The sequence below is a fragment of the Ambystoma mexicanum genome, chromosome 9 (assembly GCF_040938575.1).
Source record: "Ambystoma mexicanum isolate Mex_15411 chromosome 9, UKY_AmexF1_1, whole genome shotgun sequence".
Taxonomy (NCBI): Eukaryota; Metazoa; Chordata; class Amphibia; order Caudata; family Ambystomatidae; genus Ambystoma; species Ambystoma mexicanum.
Window position 1 is genome coordinate 961,806,817 of NC_090931.1, and position 24,133 is coordinate 961,830,949.

At 46.0% G+C, this 24,133-nt stretch overlaps 1 protein-coding gene across 5 annotated transcripts in view; it reads left to right on the forward strand.

Moving 5' to 3' along the window:
• Positions 1-24,133, forward strand: part of UBR3 (ubiquitin protein ligase E3 component n-recognin 3) — a 2,710,065-nt gene that overhangs the window by 257,689 nt on the left and 2,428,243 nt on the right. For all 5 annotated transcript variants that reach the window (XM_069616177.1, XM_069616176.1, XM_069616178.1 and 2 more), the window contains exons 5-6: positions 11,455-11,507; positions 20,730-20,799. In XM_069616177.1, coding sequence (XP_069472278.1) covers positions 11,455-11,507; positions 20,730-20,799 — 123 coding nt within the window. The remainder of the gene's footprint in view (positions 1-11,454; positions 11,508-20,729; positions 20,800-24,133) is intronic.

The following is a 24,133-nucleotide window of genomic DNA, read 5'->3' on the forward strand; positions in this document are numbered from 1 at the left end:
GCCTGCCGTCTGTTTATACATACTTACCATGATCATAGAAAGAGGATTGTGCGTATTTCTTTTTCGCCTATTATTATATCACGGTGACAAATTCACGCTGCCTCGTTCTTAATTTGCAGTCTGCCTTCATATTCTTCTTTTTTTTTTTTATACCCAATTTCAGCACTCATTCATAATTCTCAGTGTGTTTGTTGGAAAACATATTTTACACTTATATTTCTTAAATACTTTGTTTAGACCCTAAATACAATAGATGAACTAACCAGAGCCTCTATAATATATACAAAGCTGGAAAGTTGCAATCAACTCTAAGAATACTGCTTAGATTGCCAGAATACCTATTGTCAATTTAAACATGGGGCATATCCTGTCACCTAATGCAAACCCTTCATCACCGCTACTGAATCAGTGACCTTATTATTACAAGCTCTTATTGCACTTCTATCCTGTATAATACCAGTAGGGCATACATCCATACCTACACAGATCTCAGTTATATGTCAGGGTTATATGTCTGAACCACTTTCCCTACCGTATAGTGACAGTATGGTCAGATATTTTTTACAGAATGCTGAACGTTCATAGTGATTTATAAATTCATCTCAACCTGTTCAGTGACACCTCAACTACCACTTTTCTTGCTGGGCGTCCAGGGGATTAGTATGATCATGAACCTGTTACCCCATTCCACATCAGGCTCAGGGGAACCTCATTAAATCATAAATCAATGTGTTATAAGTGCATTCCATTCCACAGACACATTAAGCCTGTGTCTTACTGTATTTAGTGTATATATCCATCGCTGCTCTACTCTGTGTAGAACTGTGGACATATCGCCCCCTCTACTGTGTGCTTTGATACATTGCAAAACAAACCATTTAAGATCTGTATCAGTATGCTTATATTACACAAGGTGGTTCACTAGGGGCTTGTCTACCACCTTGTTACGAATACAGCTCCTATGTTCTCCTATTCGTTGTATCACCTCTCTTGTGGTTTTACCCAGATAAAATAGCTCGCAGGGGCAAATGATTATATAGATCACATTTTCTGTTCCACAATTAGTGTGACTCCTTAGTTGCCATTTGACTTTACCATAGTTAAACTCTAGCCTCGTCTCTGTCAAAGGACAAACTAAACAGTTACTGCACCTGTGGTGAACAACAATGGGTAGTAATCCCCACTGATTAAGTACGGTTTGTTCTTGCTTTTTTTTCTTTGTAGGTGTGCACTAGTTTTTGCTTTAGATTTTGGCTTTTCTTAAAAGCAAACATGGGCTTTTGACTAAGAGTACCTGGCTGTTTGATTAAATCCCATTTATGGTTAATAATCCTCTTGATATCGTTACTCACCAAATTAAATGTGGTAACACATACCAGTCTCTCTTGTTTCTATTTTTCTCCAGGGGTCAGACATATATCGCAACTAGTATTCAATGCTCTTTTAAAATCATCTTTGATTAATTTCCTCGGATACCCTCTTTCTGACAATCTCTTTCAGTTGTCCTGCATGTTTTACAAATTCATTTTTATCCATACAGTTCTGCGAATTCGCAGAAACTGCCCATAGGGTAGATTCTGCCGTAACCCCATAGGGTGGAAACTCGAGAAATTGAGTAATGTATTTTTATCAGTAGGTTTCCGATATAAAGTGGTAACCAGCTTGTTTACCGACTTTTGAATGATCAAATCCAGAAAACTAACTTCTGTTCTGATCCATTCCATCGTAAACGTTAGATTCCTGTGGCTTGTATTTAACCAATTATTAAACTAGATTAGGGAGTCGCTAGTGCCCCTCCAGACAATGAAAGCATCCTCTATGTATCTGTACCAGGCCATGAGACCTTGGGACAGATCCACATGTTCCAATTGATTTCCTCTTCCTGATATAAACTTTTCCTCGTAATCAGCCATAAATAAATTGGCTACATCGGGGGAAAAAGTTGCCCCCATGCTTGCTCCTCTTCTTTGTTTATATAAGGATTGTTTAAACATGAAGTTCTCAGTCATGGCTATCCGTGCGCATTCTAAAATGAAACATGTTGGTGGCACATGTGGCGCTGCCCTTTTATGCAGATAGTTACCTAGCACCTCCAAACACTGCATCTGCGGGATGGAGGTGTAGAGAGACTCCACATCCATTGTTGCTAGAATGTCATCGGCTCTCATTGAGATTCGGATCATGTCTCCTGAATCTTTCACATAATTTTTTTTCCCACAAATGGTTTAAAAAAAGAACTCCACATATAATGACAGGGGCTCAAGGAGTGAATCAATAGCTGCAACAATCGGCCTACGGAGTGGGTTAGTATTATTTTTATGAATCTTGGGTAGGATGTAAAAAGCAGCCCTCCTAGGATGAATCTTCCTAAGAAAACTACTCTTATCACTACTTATCCAAGTTTTTCATTCTCAGCATGCATCATGAGACTTTGAATTTCATCCTGCAGCCGAGTAGTAGGATCACAATCTAATTTAATATATGATTCTTCGTCCCCTAGTAGAGGCAGGCACTCTTTTTCATAGTCTGTTTGTAAGACTTTGTCAGCTGGCTTGATTGTAATGCCCTGCACATCTCAGAGCATTTTAGGCTCTCTTTCTGCCCTAGTCAGATTATACAGGGCATCATTTTTCTTTTTAATAGCCTTAAGCACCTCTCTCGTGACTCTATTTTCAAAAGTTTTAATCTCGGGACGGACATGTGTGTAAGGGAGGATTAAAAGTAGATTTTTCGTTTAGGCCCGTAATATTGGGTGTGGTATCCACATTCTCTCTTGCTTCTTCATTTTCCCCTCTTTGTTTTGGCAAGTACACCTCGAAGAAATGTTTTAGGCGTATGTTACGAAAGAACCTGTGTCATTCTTGTTCTGTTGTGAAACAATCTGCCTTAGCCACCGGGACCAATGATGACCCTTTCAACCTAATTCTGCTGTAGTTAGCTCAACCAATGATAAATTGACAATGGGGATTTGATCATTGATTCTGATACCACTGTCTGGTGCACGTTCCGGGACCCTGTCCTTGCCGTGGATGGCCCCGTTGGTTCCCTCGATAAAAACCCTGTTGTGATTTGGCCTCCTCTTCCACCCGCACTTGGACCTGCTTGGTTATTCAGAGAGGGATCCGAGCCACTAGATGAGCCTGAGGTGTTCGAAAAAGATACAAATCTATTGTTTCTTCAATAATTCTGAGCATTTGCTTGATCTGTAAAGAAACCCCCCCCTTAAAAAAGGATACGTTTTATCTTCCTTATTTGTTATGTCCTTCTGCAATTTGGAGATTTTACGATCAAGGTTTAATTGTTTAAATGTCTTGATCTCCTCCAATTGTTTTTTTGCATCATTGATGGCTTTATTGTCCAAAAACTATTTTTCTAATTCGCCCAGTTCTTCCTCCTGTTTTTTGGTCTCTTGTTCTGCCGTTTCCACTATCGGATTATCCAATCCCGAGAACACTTGTTGCCAACCGCGCTGAAGTTTTTTTGAAATTTGGGGCTGTCCACAAATATTCTCTGGATATTTTTCACCTGTAGACCCTCTGGTATAATTGCCGCCTTCAAATACTCAAGCATGATTTTGCAATGAAGGTCTGTTCTCATTAGTTTTTTCATTTTCTGAGTATTTATTTCTGTATCATCTTGATCCCCAATGGTCATAGCTACAGATGTAGCATTATTCAATAATGCTGCTGTATCTAGGAGTTTGTTATAATGCTCCTCTGTGAAGGAGAAAATATTTACACCCTCCATTTCTTCGTGTCTTAATCACTGAATGAGCCAAATGAGCTTAATGCCCCTAAAGCCACGGGCTGTACTTGTACATCCAAAAGAATAAGGGGCGCCCGTTTATAATCCCTGGTCCTTCAGGCCAAATATTTCAAAGTTTTTATCATTTTTGTTTTAGGTGGTGTGGCTCATCCTACATGGTGAAATGGGAATCATTGATTTTCCTGTTTATGTCCTGATGAAGGTTGCGGTACCAAGTGGACACTACTAGTGAAGTCCTTTACAGAAAACCGAAACACGTGCCGACGATTAGATCTGTGGAAAAAATTGTATACAGATTAAATCACCTGATAATAGGCAGAGGGAATTTAATAGTGTTTACATTGAATATTGTATATGGTGACCAAATGGGTCATGGATATACGTATGAATTAATATGTTAGAGTGAGTGAGCGAATGAATGGTAGGAATGAGTGTGTGTGAGTCTAATTTGAATGTATTGATTTTTATGATGATGTACTTATATAATATGTAATAAAATTGTTTTATGATTGAAATAATAAAAAGAAAGCAATTTGGATTGAGACATTTATTGGTATATATAAAAAGATAAATGCATATGATCTGTCATCTTCTATCCTATGGAAATTGAACAATGACAACATGCCATCTGGTATCTGGGAATTATAAGATTATTGTCCTCCGTAAAGAATGAATGCTGCGTCCCTCCTAAAGGAGTCGCCACTTCCCCATGACAGCCAACTCCTGCCACGTGATACTCCCTCCTGGCACCACCCCCAGGGTTAGGATCAGGTAGTGGCTGCCTTCCTCATGCCACAAGGGAGGAGATCTTAGGCTGGGGTTCTTTGATGGCACCACAGGATTCATCACAACACTGTTAAGCGCATGAAGGGGGTGCTGAGAGGTAGGGGCTGGGGAAGGTGATAGCTCTCCTCCCAGCAGACTGCCAGCACGATCCACTACAAGCTCTTTCTTTTTTCAAAATCAAGTTTTATTTTCATTTTCTTAATTTCAGTAAACACATAAACATGTTACAATCAGATAACCTATTCCACTTGTAAACTTCTTACGCCCCGTTGTAAACATCTAACGCCCCCCTCCCCTCGGCATGCATTTTAGTTGAAACAGCTTGTATCTCCATCACATTCAGGACACAATCACTTAGTGTGGTTGTTCCCTCAAGGCGAGCTACCGTCCATATTTGGTATTGAAGGCAAGTGTCCCCTGATAGCACGATCCTCCGCGCAATGAGAGAAAATAATGGACTCTCCCAAGATGGGAATAAGGCTAAGACAAAGTGCGGGTGAGCTTAATGGGAGTTTATCTAAGTCGAAAATAGGGCATGCAAAGGACTCTGCAAACTCCGAGAGCGCTCTGTCTGACATTAGCAAAGAGAGGCGTATATATTTACAAAATACGTCACTTGAACCTACACACTATAGGGGGCACATGTTCATGGAGATTGTGTGGCGATGACTAACTATAGGTGCAGCTGTGATGTGGTTGGCCGTGGTTGGTGGACGTCGCTAGTTGCCAACATGGGCCGGGCAGGTCAGCTGGGCTCATCCGGGCAGTGTTGGTGTGCCAGGCGTGGCCAGTGTCATTGATGAATGTCTTCCCTGGCTTTCTGCCCTAAGGCCACGCACACCGCATTCATTCAATACCGCAATATTATCTTCCCCCGTAAATCCTACAATAGGTTATTCTACAGGTTAATGCAACACAGGAGGAATGCACCTAGAGTGGGGTCCTTTGGTGATATATCAATACATGGTTACCATCATCCTGTTGGCCGGGTATCATAGGTCACAAGGTTGGGTCTCAGGGCAAGGGGTGAGCTGGTCAGGTTTTCGTGTCTCGTTAGAAGTCATTATGAATGGGTTCCTACAGTGTTGCTATAATATTGGGTGTCCTAATTTTACAGGGGCCATTAACCTGGGGTGAGCTGGTGGGGCGTGGAGCCTAAGAAAGGGCACCTTTTGGCCTGCATATATAGCCGGGGTTTACTGCTGGGTTGTAAATAATTCAGGTGGCTGGTTGCGGCCATGGGAGCTGCGGGGGAATGTGAATGCTTGAAGCGGCTCCAGCGGAATTGGGGGAGGTGAGGCAGAGCAGCACAGGCCTCTGCTTTTTCGTCTGGCAGGCTTCAATGGGGAGGGAGGGGGAATGGCCTTGGATATGCCCACAATGGTATTTTCCTCGTGAGTTGCAGATTATATAAAAAGGCATAAACATTCATATAATGTACAATACTCATTGAGTCTTTTCAAAGCTTATGTTTCTACATTGTTAGTGCCTTTATATGGTCATTTCAAATGCGTTACATATACCCATTTTGCACTTGATAACTATATGTTAAGTATTTTAACAACCACGACATTTTGTTACTCTATGCATGCACGATAAGCGAGGTAGTATTAAGGTTGGTGGAGCATGTAGGAACAACTAGCCAATGAGACTGATGGCAGTGACACATGGAGAGCTTGGACATTCGAGTACATTCTATGCGTTTTCTTACACAACTTGCATGCGCTCCCAATGCGGTTGCACTTGTCTTCCTTTGCACTCTAGCAGCATTAGTTCAGTTATGGCATAGGGCCTTGGAGTACATTCTTCTCGGAGGAACCTATAACATAAAACCCCTGAACACTTCTACCATTTGCGCATAGCTACGGGGATGTGGGTATTTCAACCAGAATGCCATATGAACACACATTCTGCCATCTTCATGGAGGTCACATATCTTGTCGAAAGGTCATGGAGAGAAGGATTTTATCACAGGCAGTTTGCATATTGGTATTTGGGGTCTCTACTTTTGCCGGGGGGACCATTTTACAGTTCTTTTCCACCCCGGCCCTGCTGGCCGAGTCATACTACGGACAGCGATACACTGCGGAAGGTGAATGTTAGTGTTTGTTTCTAGCACTAGCTCATGTCCGCCTGTTCGTGGGAACGGGCTCTCAGCGGATCTGCCAGGGAGCTGCGGCCGCTGGGACAAGTGAGAACTCCAAGGGTGGGGGCCGCGCTGCGGCACACAGGGGCTCATGTCATTCTGGTTTCACAAAATGGTTTCCAGGGCCTAGCTTAATACAGCACGTTTGGTCAATGTTTCAGTCAGTGGTTCACCCGCCACCTGGGCCCTGGTGGCAGGGGGGACCCCGACGAGCCATGGACTTCAAGGGGGACGGGATGCAGGGGAGGGGGCTCTCTTGGACCCATCCTCCCATACAGTATAAAAAGGGAAGCCAAGATTCCTCTGTTAGTTGTTGATTTGTCTATTGGGTGTTTTAGGTATTCCAGATCGTATATGGCTCTGATCTTCTGTACCCATTCTTTCTCAGTGGGGATTCTGTCCCTCTTCCAGTGTTGCGCAATACAGCTCCTATCCACCACCAACAATGTTCGTACCATGTTGACCCTCTTCCACCTCGTCATCCTCTTCCACACACAACCCAAACAGCAGCAACCATGGCAACAATCGCCTTTGTATCCCATTCGAATCTTTAATCCATGTGAGTACCTCGTCCCAGTAGCTTTTGTGTATGCAAACAACCCCACCACACATGGTAATAGTCGTTCTGTGGCTGCCTACATTTCCAATAGCGAGAGTCGGCTCCTGGGTACATTTTGGCAGGTGTGGCCGGGGGATAGTCCCATTGGCGTATTCGTTTAATGAACGGCATTCTGTATTGCAGGGATACCATAGATTTCTTTACCATCCGTTACCTCCCCGTTCAAATCTCTATCCCACTTTGCCCTTGTCAGCAGGACGTCAATAGGGTTGCTTTGCAGTAATTCCCCATATAGCTTTGCTATCCGGCCTTTAGTGGTTGTACACTGCAGCAGTTTACTCTCAAAGGAGGTGAGGACCCTTTCACAGATTGTACCCCGACCCCCAAATGGCTTTGTGAATATCCCTTTAAGCGGCAGATGGCAGAAGGCTGAAAGCCTATCAATATGCAGACATTCTTCCGGTCAGCCTATGTACACAAACCTACCCACTTCACACATCTGTCCTGCTCTAGAGAGGCCTGCCTCATACCGTGATTGGAACTGTAGTGGGCCAACAATTACGTTTCTATGGGGGGGGCACCCATATACAACTAAGAGGCGAGGGCCTTGTCGACGACCATCGCGTCACGCTGTTTTCCCACCATATAAACCAAAATACCTGTACCTGCAGAATGGGATGTGTCGATACCCTTCTGGGAAACCTATATCCATTCACCTAATGTAACCGGTGCCAGAACCATGTTATCCATATGGAACCCATTATCTGCCTGACTTGGGCTACAGGTGGTCTACCATGCATGGCTTTATATTCTGCTATGTGATCCGGGATTGCCCCCCACTTTTTTTGGCAAGATTAGTATCCTATAGGTTAACTTGGGTTTCGCCCTGCCCATAATAAGTGCAGTAGTGCCCTCTTGCATGTCATAAAGAAATTGGCCGGGACCACCGTTGGCAACTACAAGCTTTTTAACGGCAGCAACTTTAATATACTTTTTTGGAGCTGGAATTACTGTGGCTGCTGGAATGAGACTTGCCCGCCAATGGATCCTCATGAAAGTATTTAAAGCGTACTCATTCCAATTACAGGGCCTCGAAAGAGCCCTGTATTGTTATTTTTCGTCACTACCTCCCTTGTTTGGGAGTCAGTCATTTGCACACCTGCTGCCTTCCTTGGATGTGGTATTAATTTCTCAGGCTCCCTCTCTGGAATCGAACCCTGATTCCCAATTACCCATGGTCGCCCTGGTAGTCACAGAAAGAACCATCGAAATTTGATAGGGCAAACATCCCAATGTATCGGGCAAACATCCCAATGTATCATCGCCATCACAGGGAAGCGCGATGGGCCCAAGGTTATGTAAAGTCACTGAAGTGCCCGGGCGAGCCCAGATTCGTCTTGGTCTGATAAATGCACATATTACGGGAGGGCAGAACTCATCGGCATGTATTAACTCTAGAATTACCACAGTTATCCAAAGAACAGATGGAGCGATCAAAGGAACAATAACTGATTTAATGAGCCATTCAGTTTCACTGTACCGGCTGTGTGTACTTAAACATGCATGGCTTAATCTTTGAGACAAACATATGTTGATGGCAGGATCAAACGGGTTGCCGCACCAGCCGGAAAGTGGCAACAGGGGTGCCTCGACCCAGTCTTAGGCCAGCTTTCACCACCTCTGTAGCCTGCGGGACCCAAGCATCAGAGCGTGACCCAACACTAGGCATGCCGATTAGGTCGGGGTTTGTGGACAGGTCAACAACACAGGCACTGGCAGCCCAGCCTGCTCCTCCCCGCTGGGGGAGGTGGGAGAGGCTGTGCCTGGGCACAATTTAAAGCAGGATGGGTTTTGCCACACTCCTCCAGTAGTTACAGGGGGATTGCCACCCCATGGAATGGTCATTCCGAACTGCTGGGGAGATGTTCTTGGTGGAGAAGGGACAACGGCATGACTTCCATGGCCCACACCGCCATGTGGTGATCAGGGCTAGCACAACCCGACCCTGTCCACTCTAATCTGGCCACTAAGGAGCTGCCGGGCTGCTCGGCCTTAGCTCTGCTTGGAGGTGAGAGCCATCGACGTAACAGGCCCTTCCCAAGGGGGCATGCCCTCAAGTCAACACTGTCCCAAGGTGGGTGGAAGCTAATTGCCTGAAACAAAGGCCAAGGCTGGCCAATCAGTCCAATCCTAGACAGACGAAGTGCACCAAATCGATCCCATGGAGTGTGGTGAGGCATGTGGGCACGCTGCCTTGCCATCCGTGTGCAAATCAGCTGAGGTTCTCTTGTTGGCAAGTGCCCTCCCTGCTGATCGGAAAGGGTACTCCTCTCAGAAGAGCGCCAGAAGGATTTTTTTTTTTCCCATAGGCAGACAGGGCACCCACAGCAGGCGAAGCTCTGCTGCAACAGCTCATGGGCGTTGCTCCTTGTTACGGGGTAGGGGCGGGGAGGCGTGCAGTGGTTTTGCCACAGAGCTATGACCATCTGGTAGTTCCATGCAATCCATGCAATCCAATAAGTCTGGGCGGAAAGGGCCCCCTGGGCCAAGGCAAAGGAACGGCAGGACCCCTTGCCCTCACCCCAGGAGGCAACAAACAGGATGTTTGCCCCGGAAAGGTAGGCCTCTTGGAAGAGCTCCAAAGGCTTCATGCAGGCTCCCCTACTCTCCAGCAGGCATACTCCCCAGCAGGCTGTTCCCCACGTCTCGTGGGGAACGGCCCTTGGCTGGGTTTTGTGGGCGGTAAGGGATTTTGGACACCGAGCCCGTTTTGGACACCGAGTAAGTGGCGGTAGACAGGACCCTAACACACTGCCTACAGTAATCCGGGGGAAGGTGACTAAGCTTGTAATCTGTGTACCCTGTGTGACAGAAATGGAGGTCTGGGCAAAAGTGTCGAGCCTCCTTACAGACCCAACTGGAGAAACATTTCAAATTGGTTCCCATTCAGACTTCCAGAGCAGCAGGGCCATCTGGTACATCTATTTATTCCTATGCCAACTACCAGATGGCCGGGTTTGGAGAGCAGTCATTTGGTAGTGATGTGCATTCTATTGGGCCTGCACAGGAAGTAGCCTTGGCTCCCTGGCAAAGGACTGGCAGGCCCTTAGGCCACGCCGGGACTTCGTTGGGCAGGGGGACGGTGAAACCTCTTGCGAGGCAGGCACCCAAAGAAGGGGGCAGCATCCCCGGCAGTTCTGGAGCTCTGGCCGGGGAGCAATAGTTTTTCCCTCCAGGGAGGGAAGGGGACCCTGTGCGGGCACCCCGGGACCACCTTTTGGTATATAGGGACAGTGCACCCACGTTTGAGGCGGGCAGCACCCTAGGCTGTCCTGGAACTCTGACCAGAGCACGGTGGAGTTTCTTCCTCTGGGGAGCGGCCAGGATCCTGCTGGGGCACCCCAGGACCTCCGCTGGGCAGGATGGCCACCGACCTGTGTGAAAGGCAGGTGCCCAAGGATGAGGGCAGCAACCCTGGGAGCACTGCCCGGTGTGCGTTATATCTTTTCCCTCCAGGGAGGAACGGGGCAGGGCCAAACATAGCTGCCAAGTTGCCTAGGGCCATGCAGAATCTTTGAGCTAGTACTGTTTCTTTTAAGTAAACCCTTGCAATTGGAAGCGAAAACGAGGACTGGCTTGAGGTGCCACGCGTGGAATTGGGAAACTTGGCAGGGAGGGAATGCTAATATTGGCTGCAATATCTTGGGATCAATTGGATCCTTTCTTGGTTTTCTTGCAACAGAAAGTGATACTGTACTTATTTTTGCATTTTAGCTTGCAGTAGTCTAATTTTATTTTAGAGTTTGCTTACAAGGCAGTGCAACAGTGCCATGTAACTTTTGGAATGGTGCAACGATGGACTGTTTATTTGTGAGTGCTGTTGTCAGTTGAGTGGCAAATAAATGCTTCTAAGGCAATACAGATTAGTATAATGTGCTTGAATTACATAACAGGATGCAACCATTTTGTAGCCATTTGGCATGGCAACCCTTACGCTACCTTTTCACAATATGGTAATATGGATTTGGAATCGTCAAATGAGGATGAGACCTACTGTATGTGGTGCTAAAAGCCAGCAACCATAAATGTTTGCTTAATACTGTTATCCCATATCAAAATAGGTTCATGCCATGCTTGTTTTTCTGTTAACCCCTATGCTTTCTTGGAATTGTAATCAAATCTTCTATTGTTTGTGCAGAAGATTTTGCTTGTACAGCCATGTCAACAGTTCAACCAGATTCTTCAGATGAGGTGAGTATTTATGCTAAAGTCCGTGGTAAAAAATGTTGACTGGTGTGGAAAGTTAATTTAAATCTTTTAATTGAACTATAGAAACACATTGTGCGGGAGGATTATTAAGTTTCCAAATAGCACTTCTGCATGACTCTATCTGTCTCCGTATGGTATGAGCCAGTTTTGCATACATCTAAGAAGCTGACGCCCAAAGATACCGAACACAGCCACGGGCACACTGATCCGAATGAAATGCAATTGTAATGTGAAGCACTTGTTGACTGGTGCATAAAGAAACCTATAATGACACATGTGAGTATTTAAGTTATGAATATAGCATAGAACTGTATTGTACATCTTAAACCTAGATCATGATTGCAAACCTGAGCAACACATGAATGTTAATCACTAAATGTGCTCTGCTTGATGTTGAGAGTACTCTTTCCTGTATAGCTCTGCGTGCAGATCTTGCTGAGAACTTCTATATTTTACAAGGACATTTAAGAGAAGGATGTTAACTTTTTTTATTTGATTGGGGTACTGTCTGCACCCCAACCCACCTAGACACAAGGTCTTTCAGAAATAAAAATAATTGGTGATCAAAACTAATTCTTAGTACCTTTCTTGACATGTTTATGAACTTGTAGGTATTCAAGAGTTACAAATTGTTGTGCGTAGTCCTAGACTGCCTACCCCACCTGGGAACCCTTGCACCCTTTCCAGAGAGTCTGGAAGATGGCACTTTTTCATTTGCTATTTTATTATAAAAAAATAGATAAAGTTGTTCATTATGAACCCACCCAGTTCTTGCTCTAGAAATCCATTTACACAGTGAAATTATCAAGATTGACCTCTGGCCAGGAGCTACTCATCGTGACCCAAGAGCTATTACAGAGCCATGAATGTGTTCCCAGCACATTGAATGTTTAATATATGACTTAGTAAAAGGAAGGATCGCACAGGAATTTTAAAAGAAATGCAAAGAATGGAAACCAATGTGCTTTTGTACAACTAATGAACTTTGAGAGATGCATTCATCAGACTAGCCACTCTGAAGTGTCCGTAAGATGATGAAACTTGCTTTTTTCCTCAAACTATTGCACACATCCAAAAAATGCACACACACCATAAACTACTTTCTATTGCTATGTTGCGCTGTCTTTCTCTCTATGGCTCACTTTATGCTGTAGTTTTTTCTCATCACTTACTTTTGATGTTACTTTTCATTTATTTCACTCTTAGTTCCTCTATACATTGCTTTCTCTACATCCCTGACTCTGCCACTACATTGGTTTCTGTATCAATCTCTTTTGTCGTCTTTTTACTGCTGCACACTTTGTTTCTCTACTGCCACCACTTTTTGTGTGATGCCACTTTGCTCACTTCATCTCTCCCTTCTGCTGCTGCACAATGAAACAATGAAGAGCTGATAGGGTGCCACAAATCTAACTTCCACATGAGAAGCAAACTAGAATCTTGTGTCATGACCATATGACCTATTCTTCAACTAACGTGATTCCGTTTTTTATTTTTTCATCCCCAAATGTCAGTCTCAAAATTAAGGTGAGTAACCGCCAACCCCGCCCATAAAGAAAACATTATTCCCTTTCCCAAACTTATCTGTACCTTTCTTAAATTATATATTCGAATGGATTGCGTCCTCCCTCGTATTCCTCTTCTTAGATATATCCTTACCTTCAGCTTTGCTACTTAGCAAAGCTGAAGGTAAGGATATATCTAAGATGAGGAATACGAGGGAGGAACATCCAATCGAAAGAACGTTGCAGTTGGTAAGTAACTTCCTCATCTAAGATGAGGAATATGTGGGAGGAACATCCAATTGAAAGAACGTTACAGTTGGTAAGTAACTTGTTCTTCTAAGTGAATGTCTTCATTTAGCGCAGAATATTTATCCGATGTGTGTGATGAAAATTCAGCAGTGAAATCACTGAATACCCCCAATGCGTTTTTTTGTTGTTGAAAACATTATTTATATTTTCCTACAAAACATGTAACGGGATAGACAGTAGGTAATTTTCGAAAGTCTTAACACTCATATTTACAAAATATACATAAGCATCGATGAGCTAAATGGCGCGAAACCAAATGGAGGTGCAATGAGTTCCTCTTGAAGGACAGGCTCTACTCATGAGATTTGGGTGAGGCGATTCAGGAATATTTATGGGGGTGGTGAGATTGGGATTGAGACAGTCTGGGAGGCCAGAAAGGCAGTCTGGAAAGGACATATGAGGCAAGGGGCTCTGTGTAAAAGGGAAAGAAAATTACAGGAAGAGACAATAGGAAAGGACATCATAGGTCTAGAAGAAAGGTTACATGCGCTGGGTTCATATAAGGAGGAACATCTTGAAGCGCTCGCTCAGAAAAGAGAAGAAGTTAGAGCCTTGTGCAAGGGGGATGTCTTGAGAAAGCTGGTGCTGTTAAAGCAAAAGTTTTATGAAAAGGGGGACAAAGCGGATAGGATGTTGCTAACAGATTAAGAGCCCAGAGAGCGGAGAGGTGGGTAGAGGGGATTAAAGCAGAAGCGGGAGGGGTGATGCACTCCCCAGAGGGAATAGCTGACCAGTTTGCGGACTACTATGCCAAACTATACACATCAGAAGGGGACAGGGATAGATTGGAGATGGGGGGAATATATACGCAAAGTGGGACTAACTCGGCTCACGGTGGAAGAACACGCCCTCCTAGAAACTCCCATTAACCCCAAGAAGTTGAAGCAGCAATCGAGCGCCTCACCCCTGGTGGGGCCCCAGGTGAAGGTGGATATACGATGGGATTTTATAAACACTTTGCCAGACTCCTAGCTCCTCACCTCAATGATTATCAATCTTTTTTTAATAGTTTCTTAGTAAACGCACACACCCATGAACAGGCTAGGTCTATCTGCAATATTAAAGTTGAAGGTACTGGGACAACGAAGATCCTTAAGAGCTCTAGGGATTTGCTTGGACGAGGTGTCCCCTATGAGGAATAACGATTGACTTGTCCGCTCTCACTGCAGATGTGGATGCTGCGCCAGGGTGCAGTTTCCAAAATAAAAAAGGAAACTGAAAAAGGACCTGAGGTCTTATCCTTTGGCCCACGATGAACCCAGGAGTTTAAAATCACGAGCAAGAAAGAAGAACCAGACTGAGGCAAGCAGCCATGGAGGTCCTGAGGCAGCCACGCAAGAAGCAACCTCCCCGCCCAGTTTGAGGAATCGTGTGGTGGCGCGGCCGGATGAAGCTTGGAAGTAGAGAAGAGAACCGCAGACCCGAGCAGCCATCGCGAAGGAACGCCAGTGATACTGTGAGGACGCCCGATCCCAGGAAGGACCGGAGAACTACCAGACCCCTCAGTAGCAGGTACAAGGGTGATGGGGAGGCCTGGTAGGGACACTGGGCAGGTGGCAAGCGGGCTCTGCAGCAGGGAAGCGCTTCCTCTGCCCAGTGAGTCACGAAAGCCACTGACCACCAGAGAGGAGTCTGGGACTCAGACCGAGAAGTGAGCCATCTTGCCCACATCAGTACTTGGCGGGAAGATGCACCATGGGAGCCGAGCAGAGCAATGAGAGATACTGGGGTTGGGGACTGCCACCAAGTACGGATGCAAGGGAGATGCCCCCACTTCTCTGTGTCGGAGTGAGTCAAAGGAGCAGAACATAAAAAGGAGTGAACCAGGGGTCTGGAACTTAAACCAGGAAGTGATGCGTCTTCCTAGTGGTCGCACTTGGCAGGAGAGTGAACCAAGTAGGCCGGATCGAACCGCAAGAGAAACCAGGTCTGGGACCCGAAATCCACGCACAGCACGAGTCCTCTTCCCCGTTTCAACATTTGATAAAGGGAAGATACCAAGTGAACCCCAATCAAAGAAGATAAGTTAAGAACTGTGTTTTGGCACCTAAAGCGCGAGAGGGGCCAGGGGAAGGGAGTCATTCCCTCTGATCTGGAACTGTGCTGGTAATTGAAATGTTACCAGAATAAGAAAGTAATTCTCCTGCTAACCGAAATCGGGGGCAGGGAGTAATTCCCCCTGGTTGTGTTGAACTGGCAAGATGGGAGGCATTGTCCTAGTAAACAAGATGGTACAATTTCAAGAGTCAAGATACCAGGAGAAGGGAGTCCTTCCTCCACGTTGTATGGAACTTTGCATTTTTGTATTGCAACCTTGGAAAGGAAGCTATTGCCTTTATTAGACAAGGAGAACTATTTCGAACTTTGCCTTTTTAAGTGTTTCACCCATGGGAAGGGAGACGCCCCCCTGGCATTGTGAAAACTTGGAAAATAAGACACTTGGAGATGGGAGACATTCTCTAGGAACCCAATAATGAAGAAACTATGGGCATTAAGGAATATGGATGTTTGAACCAGAACTTTACCATATGAACTTGGAATAAGAACTTTACTGCGGTTTAGCATTACAAATTGGAACTTTGTGTTGTGCCTCGAAAAAGAATTGAGACCTGGGGAAGGACGTTGTTCCCCAGGGCAAAGATTTTGCACCACAATTGGAACTGTGGGCCGCTGTCCAGAAGAAGGGAGTAGTCCTTCTGGATCAAGAAGATCCACTGACCTTTTAGTTTAGTATTTAGTGTAAGGGACAGAAGCAGGGTTTTTTAAACAGGTTGGTGGACTATTGATTTACACAGACATTCTGACGACATCCTTACTTTTTTAGTTGAGGCAGGGCAAACACTATTAGAGTTCGGGCAAGCTAAGTTTTCTCTTTGTTGGCAGAAACCTATTATACTGGAAAATCATGCCACTTGTCAGTCGCCTCCTTCTGCACCCTTACAGCACAAAGTCAGTTTCCATGTGCTGCTTCGCTGTGGAGATATGGCCATGGCACCTGGATAATGCCATCCGACTTATAGCATGCCGCTTACCAGGGGAAAAGAACATTGGAACAAACGCCCTGATCTGCAAACACTGCACAAGTGGGAAATCAACCAAAAGCACTGTGATCTAGTTTTCAGGTGTGGGGAACACCGATTGTAGACCTGTTGCAACATAGGAGAACAAGAAATGCAAACTGCATGCATCTCTTCCTGCTCCCACCTGCAAGGCTAAAAATCTTGGAGTTATCTTCGACTCTACACTCTCCTTCTCTCCTCACATCTCAGACGTCTCTAAGAAGTCACACTACCAGCTGCACCTCTTCAGAGGTATTCTTCCTTTCCTCTCCTTCCCCCAGAAGCTCACTGTCTCCACAGCTCTGGTTCTCTCCAGGCTGAATTATTGCAACAGCCTCTTTCTAAATCTGCCTGCCTCTACTCTCCGCCCTTTGCAACTCATCCAGAACAGAACTGCAAGACTTGTCCTTGGCCTCATCCCAGGGATCGTTTCTCTCCAGCACTGAAATCTCTGCACTGGCTCCCAGTGGCTGTGAGGATTAAGTTCAAAGCCCTTTGCATTGTCCACAAGGCCTTCTGAGGCACGGGGCCTCAATACCTTCATCTCCCTTCCTAAATACCTTCCTTCTCAAGCTCTTCGCTGTTCCGCCTCCAACTCCCCCAGGGTCAGTCGCTTCTCCAAGCAAAGAGTTGGTGGTACATCTTTCTTCGGCTGGAGCTCCTTCTGGACCAGCCTCCTTGCCTCCCTTAAACTTGAGGAGAACCATCTCTGGTTCCGGAAGCACCTTTAAAACCTTTCTCTTTGCTTCTGCTTTTTCTCCTCCTCTCCCCTGTTGACCTTCTGGCTGTAACCATAACTGCACTGGCTACCTGGACACCCTCTGATCTCAGGCCCAGGTCCCTCCCTTGCCAGTCTCACACACCCGCACTCACACACCCGCACTGCCCGCCTGGCAAATCCTGCACTCTGGGACAGTTTCTGTATCCCTAGAGTCCCCCTATCAGCCCTTAACACAGTATGTCTGCACTTACCCTTGCACTTGCCACTTGCTGGCCGTTACTTGCACTTATGTTTCTATTCCCATGTACTGCACTGCCCCATCCCCCCCTCCCACTCACTTGCGCGATCTGAATGACACCTGACCTAGTAGGATTGTTGTCTGTCATCCCTTGTTCCCCCCCTCCCTTGCCTAGTCGCGCCTTGAAACACTTGTGAATAGGCACGTTATAAATACCTTATATCAAATCTTGTAAAGGGAATGGCCAACATTTACTGGCAGGTACCTTTCTGTTCCCAGGGGATGGGCGAGGCTTTATGCCTTTCTACCACTACCTCTCACCCCGAAAACTTTACATAAGCTAAAACGCAGTCAAACATGTCACATGATCCTGATGACTTCATAATGGCCAAAAAGAGTTTCGTTCTCAGGGCTACAAAACATCAAATGCTGCCCCCTCAACTCATGCCCGATTTGATGCAGCAGCACCGGGTGATGGCACGACACCCGAGTCCTCGATCACTCTAATCGCCTGGCGTCTGGGCAACCATGCCCTGTATATACATTTTGACCATGTCAAGACTAGCAGACTGTTTGCACAAAGCCAACCCATCGGCAGCCCTCCGGATTGACTGTGAGTTGAAGACTGAATTAAGATAGACTTTCCTCAAGGCCAGAGTTCTGTACAGAATAGCATGATGTGCATTACAGTTTCTTCACCTGCACCACATAACTAGCACTGACCAGAGTTCACACCATCCCAAGACTTAGTAAAGGCAGCCCGAAGTGTGCCCAATCTAAATTCTAAGAAAGCGTCTTGGCAGTGGCGGAGAGAGATTAAACTAAGTAGACTTTGTTCCCAAAGTCAGGTTTGCCTGCTAGATATCCTGCGCCTAAACGTATAACCGTAAAGGATTCTTCTACTTTTCTGAGTTATGTTAATGTTAAAGGATATTTATACCGCGCACGATCACCACCATAGTTGTCCCCTGGCGCTCTGCAAGCAAGGCTGCATTTATGAAAAGCTGTATAGTACTCTTTTCCGCAGAACTTGGATTCAGGTATATAGGTAGGTCACGCTCAATATTTTTTATTGTCGCGGAGGACGTGTTCAAATAGAGCGGAAACTATATAGAAGAAAAGTGTGAAACACGAACTACCCAGTCTCCTTTTCTCTAGATTTGTTCACACCACCTTTGATTCACATTTTGTTATATTAAACAAGCTGTGTGACCATACATCACCCAGATTTAGAAAAATAATATATTTATTTGCTTTTCACAATTCATTCAATACATAAAAAATATACACAAACATTTCATTTTATTTTTTTCTCGGGTTATCTCATTGCTGGCTTTCTTAATTTGCCATCAAGTTAGAAAACTATTGTGCCATTTTCAGAACAAACTGACAATTCCCATTGTTCAGAAAACATTTTGCCAGGATATATCGACGCGTTTCGGCCTATGTTTTTACAGAATGAACCCCATATTGTGGTGGGTTCTTCAATGTTGTTTTAAGGCCTTCTTCAGGACAAGTGATGAATTGGATTGTATGTGACTAGTAGATCTTCTAACCCTTATTTCATTGTGTATCTTGTTTCAATAGACTTGAACAGGGACTGATGCTCATCAACTTTGATTAGCTGAAGACAAATGTGTCACTTATTCGAATGATGGTGATGCACCCACCATATGGGTCATGGTTAATCGAAAGGTTTCTTTCCAGTAGAATACCTGTGTTATTCCTTCCTATTGATTTTTTGCTGGTTCGATACAGGACGTTTTCGCTCACTGCTCCCAAACCTGCAAATGTTTGATGTTTGCCCTGCGCTCTCTTCAGTGTTTCCTTAGAAGACTCACTGGTTTTACCACCATTATTGACTTTCCTCTGGTTATATAGTTGGTCATATGTAGCGCCAACAGGGAAAACATTTTCCACTGTATCTTATATTGGAGTTGTTCGAGGCAGTGGGAGATATTTGTTGGCTAGAGGGATGCTGGCAACAATCACTAGCTCCACCTCCCTATCCAGAGACATCTGGGATGTTCCTCAAGTAAAGAGATATTGCATCTTGGTTAATTTAGATAGGACCGATTGATTGGCGCTGCTACTGCTGCCATGGAAAGCTACTAAATGTATTGCACATTGTTCAATAGCACCGGAAACACTAGCGGGTATCCGTTTTCCTCCCTTCTTGGCCTGGCAGTTTCTCCACCTCAAATGCCTGTAGGTGGTCTTTGGTATTTTTACTAGGGTAAACCGCTATAATGACAAAAATTGACCCAATCTGGGGTCCTGCTTGGTCCCTCTCAATCCCTGGTTCCTCTCCCTCGGTCACACAGTTCGTTGAGGGGCCCTTTATTAAAGATATACCCTTGGGTTGTTGCTGGCCCTGTGCCATCTATATCTGATGGGTATTGAATTTCAGTAATAAGGGTGTTGACATCATTAATAGGTTTAAACATTTTGTAGAAATTACACACCCCACGCCCGTTCCCCCACACCCCTTCCTTGGGGATCGCATAGAAGTCGCCTTCCTTTTATACCTATCGTCTGTGATTGTATTTCCCAAAACATTTTAAAAAAATCATTAGCTTAACGGGGTGGGGTGTCACCAGTAGGCATACATACACTGTCCGAATCTAAGCAGAATGATTCATCAATTAAATATTAGCCTATTAACTTATTAAATGACATGCTAAATTGTTAAAAAGTATATTATAATATCTAGCTATCGTTCATGTTCCGGTTATAATTATAAGATCCAAAAGCAGCCTGCCGTTTTCAGTATAATACTCTACTAGATGTCTAAATGTCCGATTTTATAATGTCCAACTTGTAATAAGAGGGATGCGAAAATATGGAATGAAAAACTACCTTCACAAGAATCACTACAGCGTGTAATTTGCACTAAATGGCACATCCTTTAACGATCATTGCGCAGAATGTATTTACTGCATCTTGGTGAGCTTATTTGAGAAGTGTTATATTTACTTAAAGTGAATATGTTTAAAGAAAAATATCTTTACAAATATCTTTTATTTTTAGATAACCCCTTGAAACTAATTGATGAATTTAGTTTTGTGTGTTTAACTAATTCAAGTCATAATTCTGAACTTATTTCAGGATATTGTTTTTTTGTTATTGCATGAGCCATCAAAATGTTTGGTTGCAATGAAACTTTTATGTTTTTTTTGGTAGTTCTACTAGGAACATCTTAAATACTGCTGTGGTGTAATAAATGGAAAGTTTGTCAACTTTCATATTTTGAAAATTTTTAGCCCATGAGCAACTTTGAACAACAAATTAATAAATAATGTATGGCTCCTTTCAACAATGATTCTTAGGTTCTGTTGGAATATAAAAAAACATGATATTTTTTATGTACAGGAGGATCAAGATGGCAGACAAAGTGTGGGAAAGCGAAAAAGAGTGAAATTAAGCAGCGCCGCCGCCAGAGGTATTTTTCTACTAGCTTTTTCAGTTTTAAATAATTGTCCTTCATCACTCAGCGGAAATTGGATGATGAATAACTTGAGCAAAACCTTGTATTTCTTTTTTCTCTGAAGATTCCTTTGATAGTTATTCTAGAGAAGATTGCCTCTCTAGAGTGCAACAGTCCTATTGGCCCTACTCCCTTTTCTCAGGACCGAGTGGGTTTTGGGGATCAGGCATGCCCACCAGTGGTGTGAAGAGCTACCTGGAGGCATTACATAGGTGACTCCCCAGATCCTTTCCACATTCCCAAACCCATTGTGATGACTGATAGGGATGCTACCCACCCTTCCTATAGTTCGGATAACGGTACCAATTAGAGTGCCTACATACTGCACCTCAACACCTCCACCAAGTGCCTTCATGCACCGAGCACTCCCAGCCAATTGAACAGTTACACAAACCTTTTTCTCAAAAGCCTGACCCGTATAAATCTTCCTGCTTCCACATACATACTTGTTGAGGGAAGCCCTGAGGCAGAAACTCCATAAAACAGGGGTTCACCCACAAGCTTCATAGCCACTTTAGAAGTGGCTCGTGGATGGGGGAATCTTAAAACTACAACTAGGTTTGTCAGAGTACCGGCACAGATGCATGCAGAGGGCCAAAGAGCCTCAAAGCTAAACACACTTCCTCCAGACTATTAGATTGTGGATTTGGGCTTTAAAGCCTCATTCAGCTCCATGCCAGCAGTAATTGAGGCTTTTCAACGGAGTATAGTTAAGTTAATTCTCCAGCATGGGGTCTGGCATGGATTCACATGCTCATGAATATTCCCCGTCAGGCTGGGAATCCTCGTTAAGGAAAAAAAATCTGTTTGTTTCGTTTCTGATCTGTCTTTCTCCTAATAACCAATCACTGGTCTCTGGGTCATAGTGCCCCCAGCCAATGACTGCCCTCTACCTAAGCCCCTCCTCTGGCAGCCATCCTCAGATTTTTACCGCACGTTCAAGTGTTGGGAGTCCTCGTGCTATAGCTCTCGAGCTTTTACTACGTTTTGCGATTTTTCAAGGAGTTTTATCTCGTTTTTTCGGTCAATCGAGCCTCAAGTTCCACCGTTTCTACTTCCGATCAACGGGGACCCGTTTTGGATTTCTCTACGCCCCTCAAGGGCTAAGTTCTCGTCAAGTTACGCTTTTGGAGGATTCCAGAAGATCTTGAGGATTACCTCGTGGACATGGCCCAGGACAAAGGAAACTCGACGCCCGCATCCAAGCTGTTCAGGAACTGCCCTGGATGCGGATTGCAGAATGTTTTCAAGGAGGACGAACATTCTAAATGCCTCTACTGACTGCACGAAGACAAAACGCACGTGGAGAAGGACTGTGCGTTTTGCAAGAACTTGTCGGAATGGACCGCGAAGGATCGCCCAATCCGCCTCACCAACTGGCTGGAAGGAGGTGAGAAGAAGAGATCCGAGCAGTCTTCTAAAGTCCTTTGAGGGTGCTCCGGCGACGGGGGCCCAACAGAAGGCTAAGCACCGCGAGTCCGCGGGCACCAGGAGCACCAACGGTCAGGCTCCTCGGCTGCCAGGCAGGGCGCGCGTTCACCGACGCCATCAACCACGAGCCAGCGCTCTCGCTCGGGAAAGAGGAAGTCAGAGAACCCGGGTAAGCTTCTGGAGAAGCCCCGGTCGATCCCGACGGAAACAGCCGAGAGGGAGCGAGGCGGTGACCCCTCCCCCCCAAGGTGAAGCCCTCAGGCGCGCCTAAGGTCGTTAAGGCCCTGATTCATCCGGCTAAGGCCTCTATCGAGGGAGTCGTGGCGGCCCTGGCGAAGCCTGTGGAGGCTACCCCAGTGGAGGCGACCTCGGGGCCCAGTTTCCCTGCCACCGCGGAGGGAATCCTCTTATCAGCCCATCGATAAGACCCCCGTGAGAACCCCGGTGGAAAAAGAGGGGGGGCGCAGCCGGTACCCGAGCCCCAGGACAACTCAGGGGCCATCTTGATGGCGATCCAGGCCTTATGTACGGAGATAAGGACCAGGTTGCCTGTACCCCGACGGAAGATCCAGTGGAGCCTGGCCCGTCGGGGAGCCCTCCAAACAAGCGGAGAAGAGTTCATCCACCCCCGCCCTTCCAGCCTGCGCGGCCCTCGCAGCCTTTATCCCCTTCCCCTTATCTCGGGGAGGACACAGGAACGGAGACGGCCACGACGGGGATGGATGATGAAGACGGTGGTGACGACGGGATGGACCTTCCATCACCACCACCTCCTCGGGCCTCCCCGCCCAACGAAATCGGCTCTTTCCACGCCATGATTGCCAAGGCATCCAAGCTCTTCACCCTCTGCCCTTAAGAACAAAAGAAGGAAGGTTTCCTTTATCAACGGCGTGAGGCCAAAAGGAAGACGGGCCTCTCGGTCCTGTTACTAGATGACATCTGGGATGAGGGGCTATCGCTCCTGAAAGAACCCGTCCAAGACTCCTGCCAAGAGACACCGGTATGAGAAGAAGTACCGGGTCCCTGATTCCGCCCCTCTGTGCCTTAGGGCTCATCCGCTCCCGGATTCGGTCATCTCGGCAGCGGCCAAGAAGGTGGCGGCAAGGCTACGGCTTCGCCTTCCACCTACCCCCCTGGACGGCGAGGGAAAGGCACTGGACGCCATGGGGCGACGGGTCATCTCATCTGCAGCGACGAGGATTAAAGCGGCCAACGCGATTGTGGGGCGTTACGACGGGGAGCTTTGGTTTAAGAAAGCTCCTCTCCTGGACTTCTTCCCAGACGACAAGAGGGCGGAGGCCCTAGAGATCCTACAGGCGGGCGAGGTGGCGTCGGACCATGCCAGAACGGTGGCCACAGACATTGCTGACACCGGTTTCCGCCAGTTGGGCAACGGTGTTTGTCTTCAACGGCGTGGTTGGCTCAAGGCAACAGATTTCCATCAGGATGTGCAAACCAGAGTTTTGGACATGCCCTTCGACGGGAATAACCTCTTCGGAAAGACAGTGGACGAATCGCTGCAGGCCATCAAGACCGACACGGAGATGGCCCAGGGCTTGGGGGTTTTGCAGCAACGACGGCCGCCCTTTCGGAACTCCAGAGACAAGCAAGGGTCCTCCAAAAGATTTGGCGGCGGCTCCTCTACGTACCGCCAGGTGGCCCGTTCCTCGTCGCAGGAGGCCTACAGAGGACACGGCAAGTCGGGAGGATCTCGTCGCCAAGGAGGCCACGGCGGCAAGCCGCAGCCAAGCAGGACTGAACTGGCCATAGCGTCGGGCCCCCACCTGAGAACCCCGGTGGGAGGCTGGCTGGCGAAGTTAGTCAGCGTGTGGGAGTCCATCTCCACCGACCGTTGGGT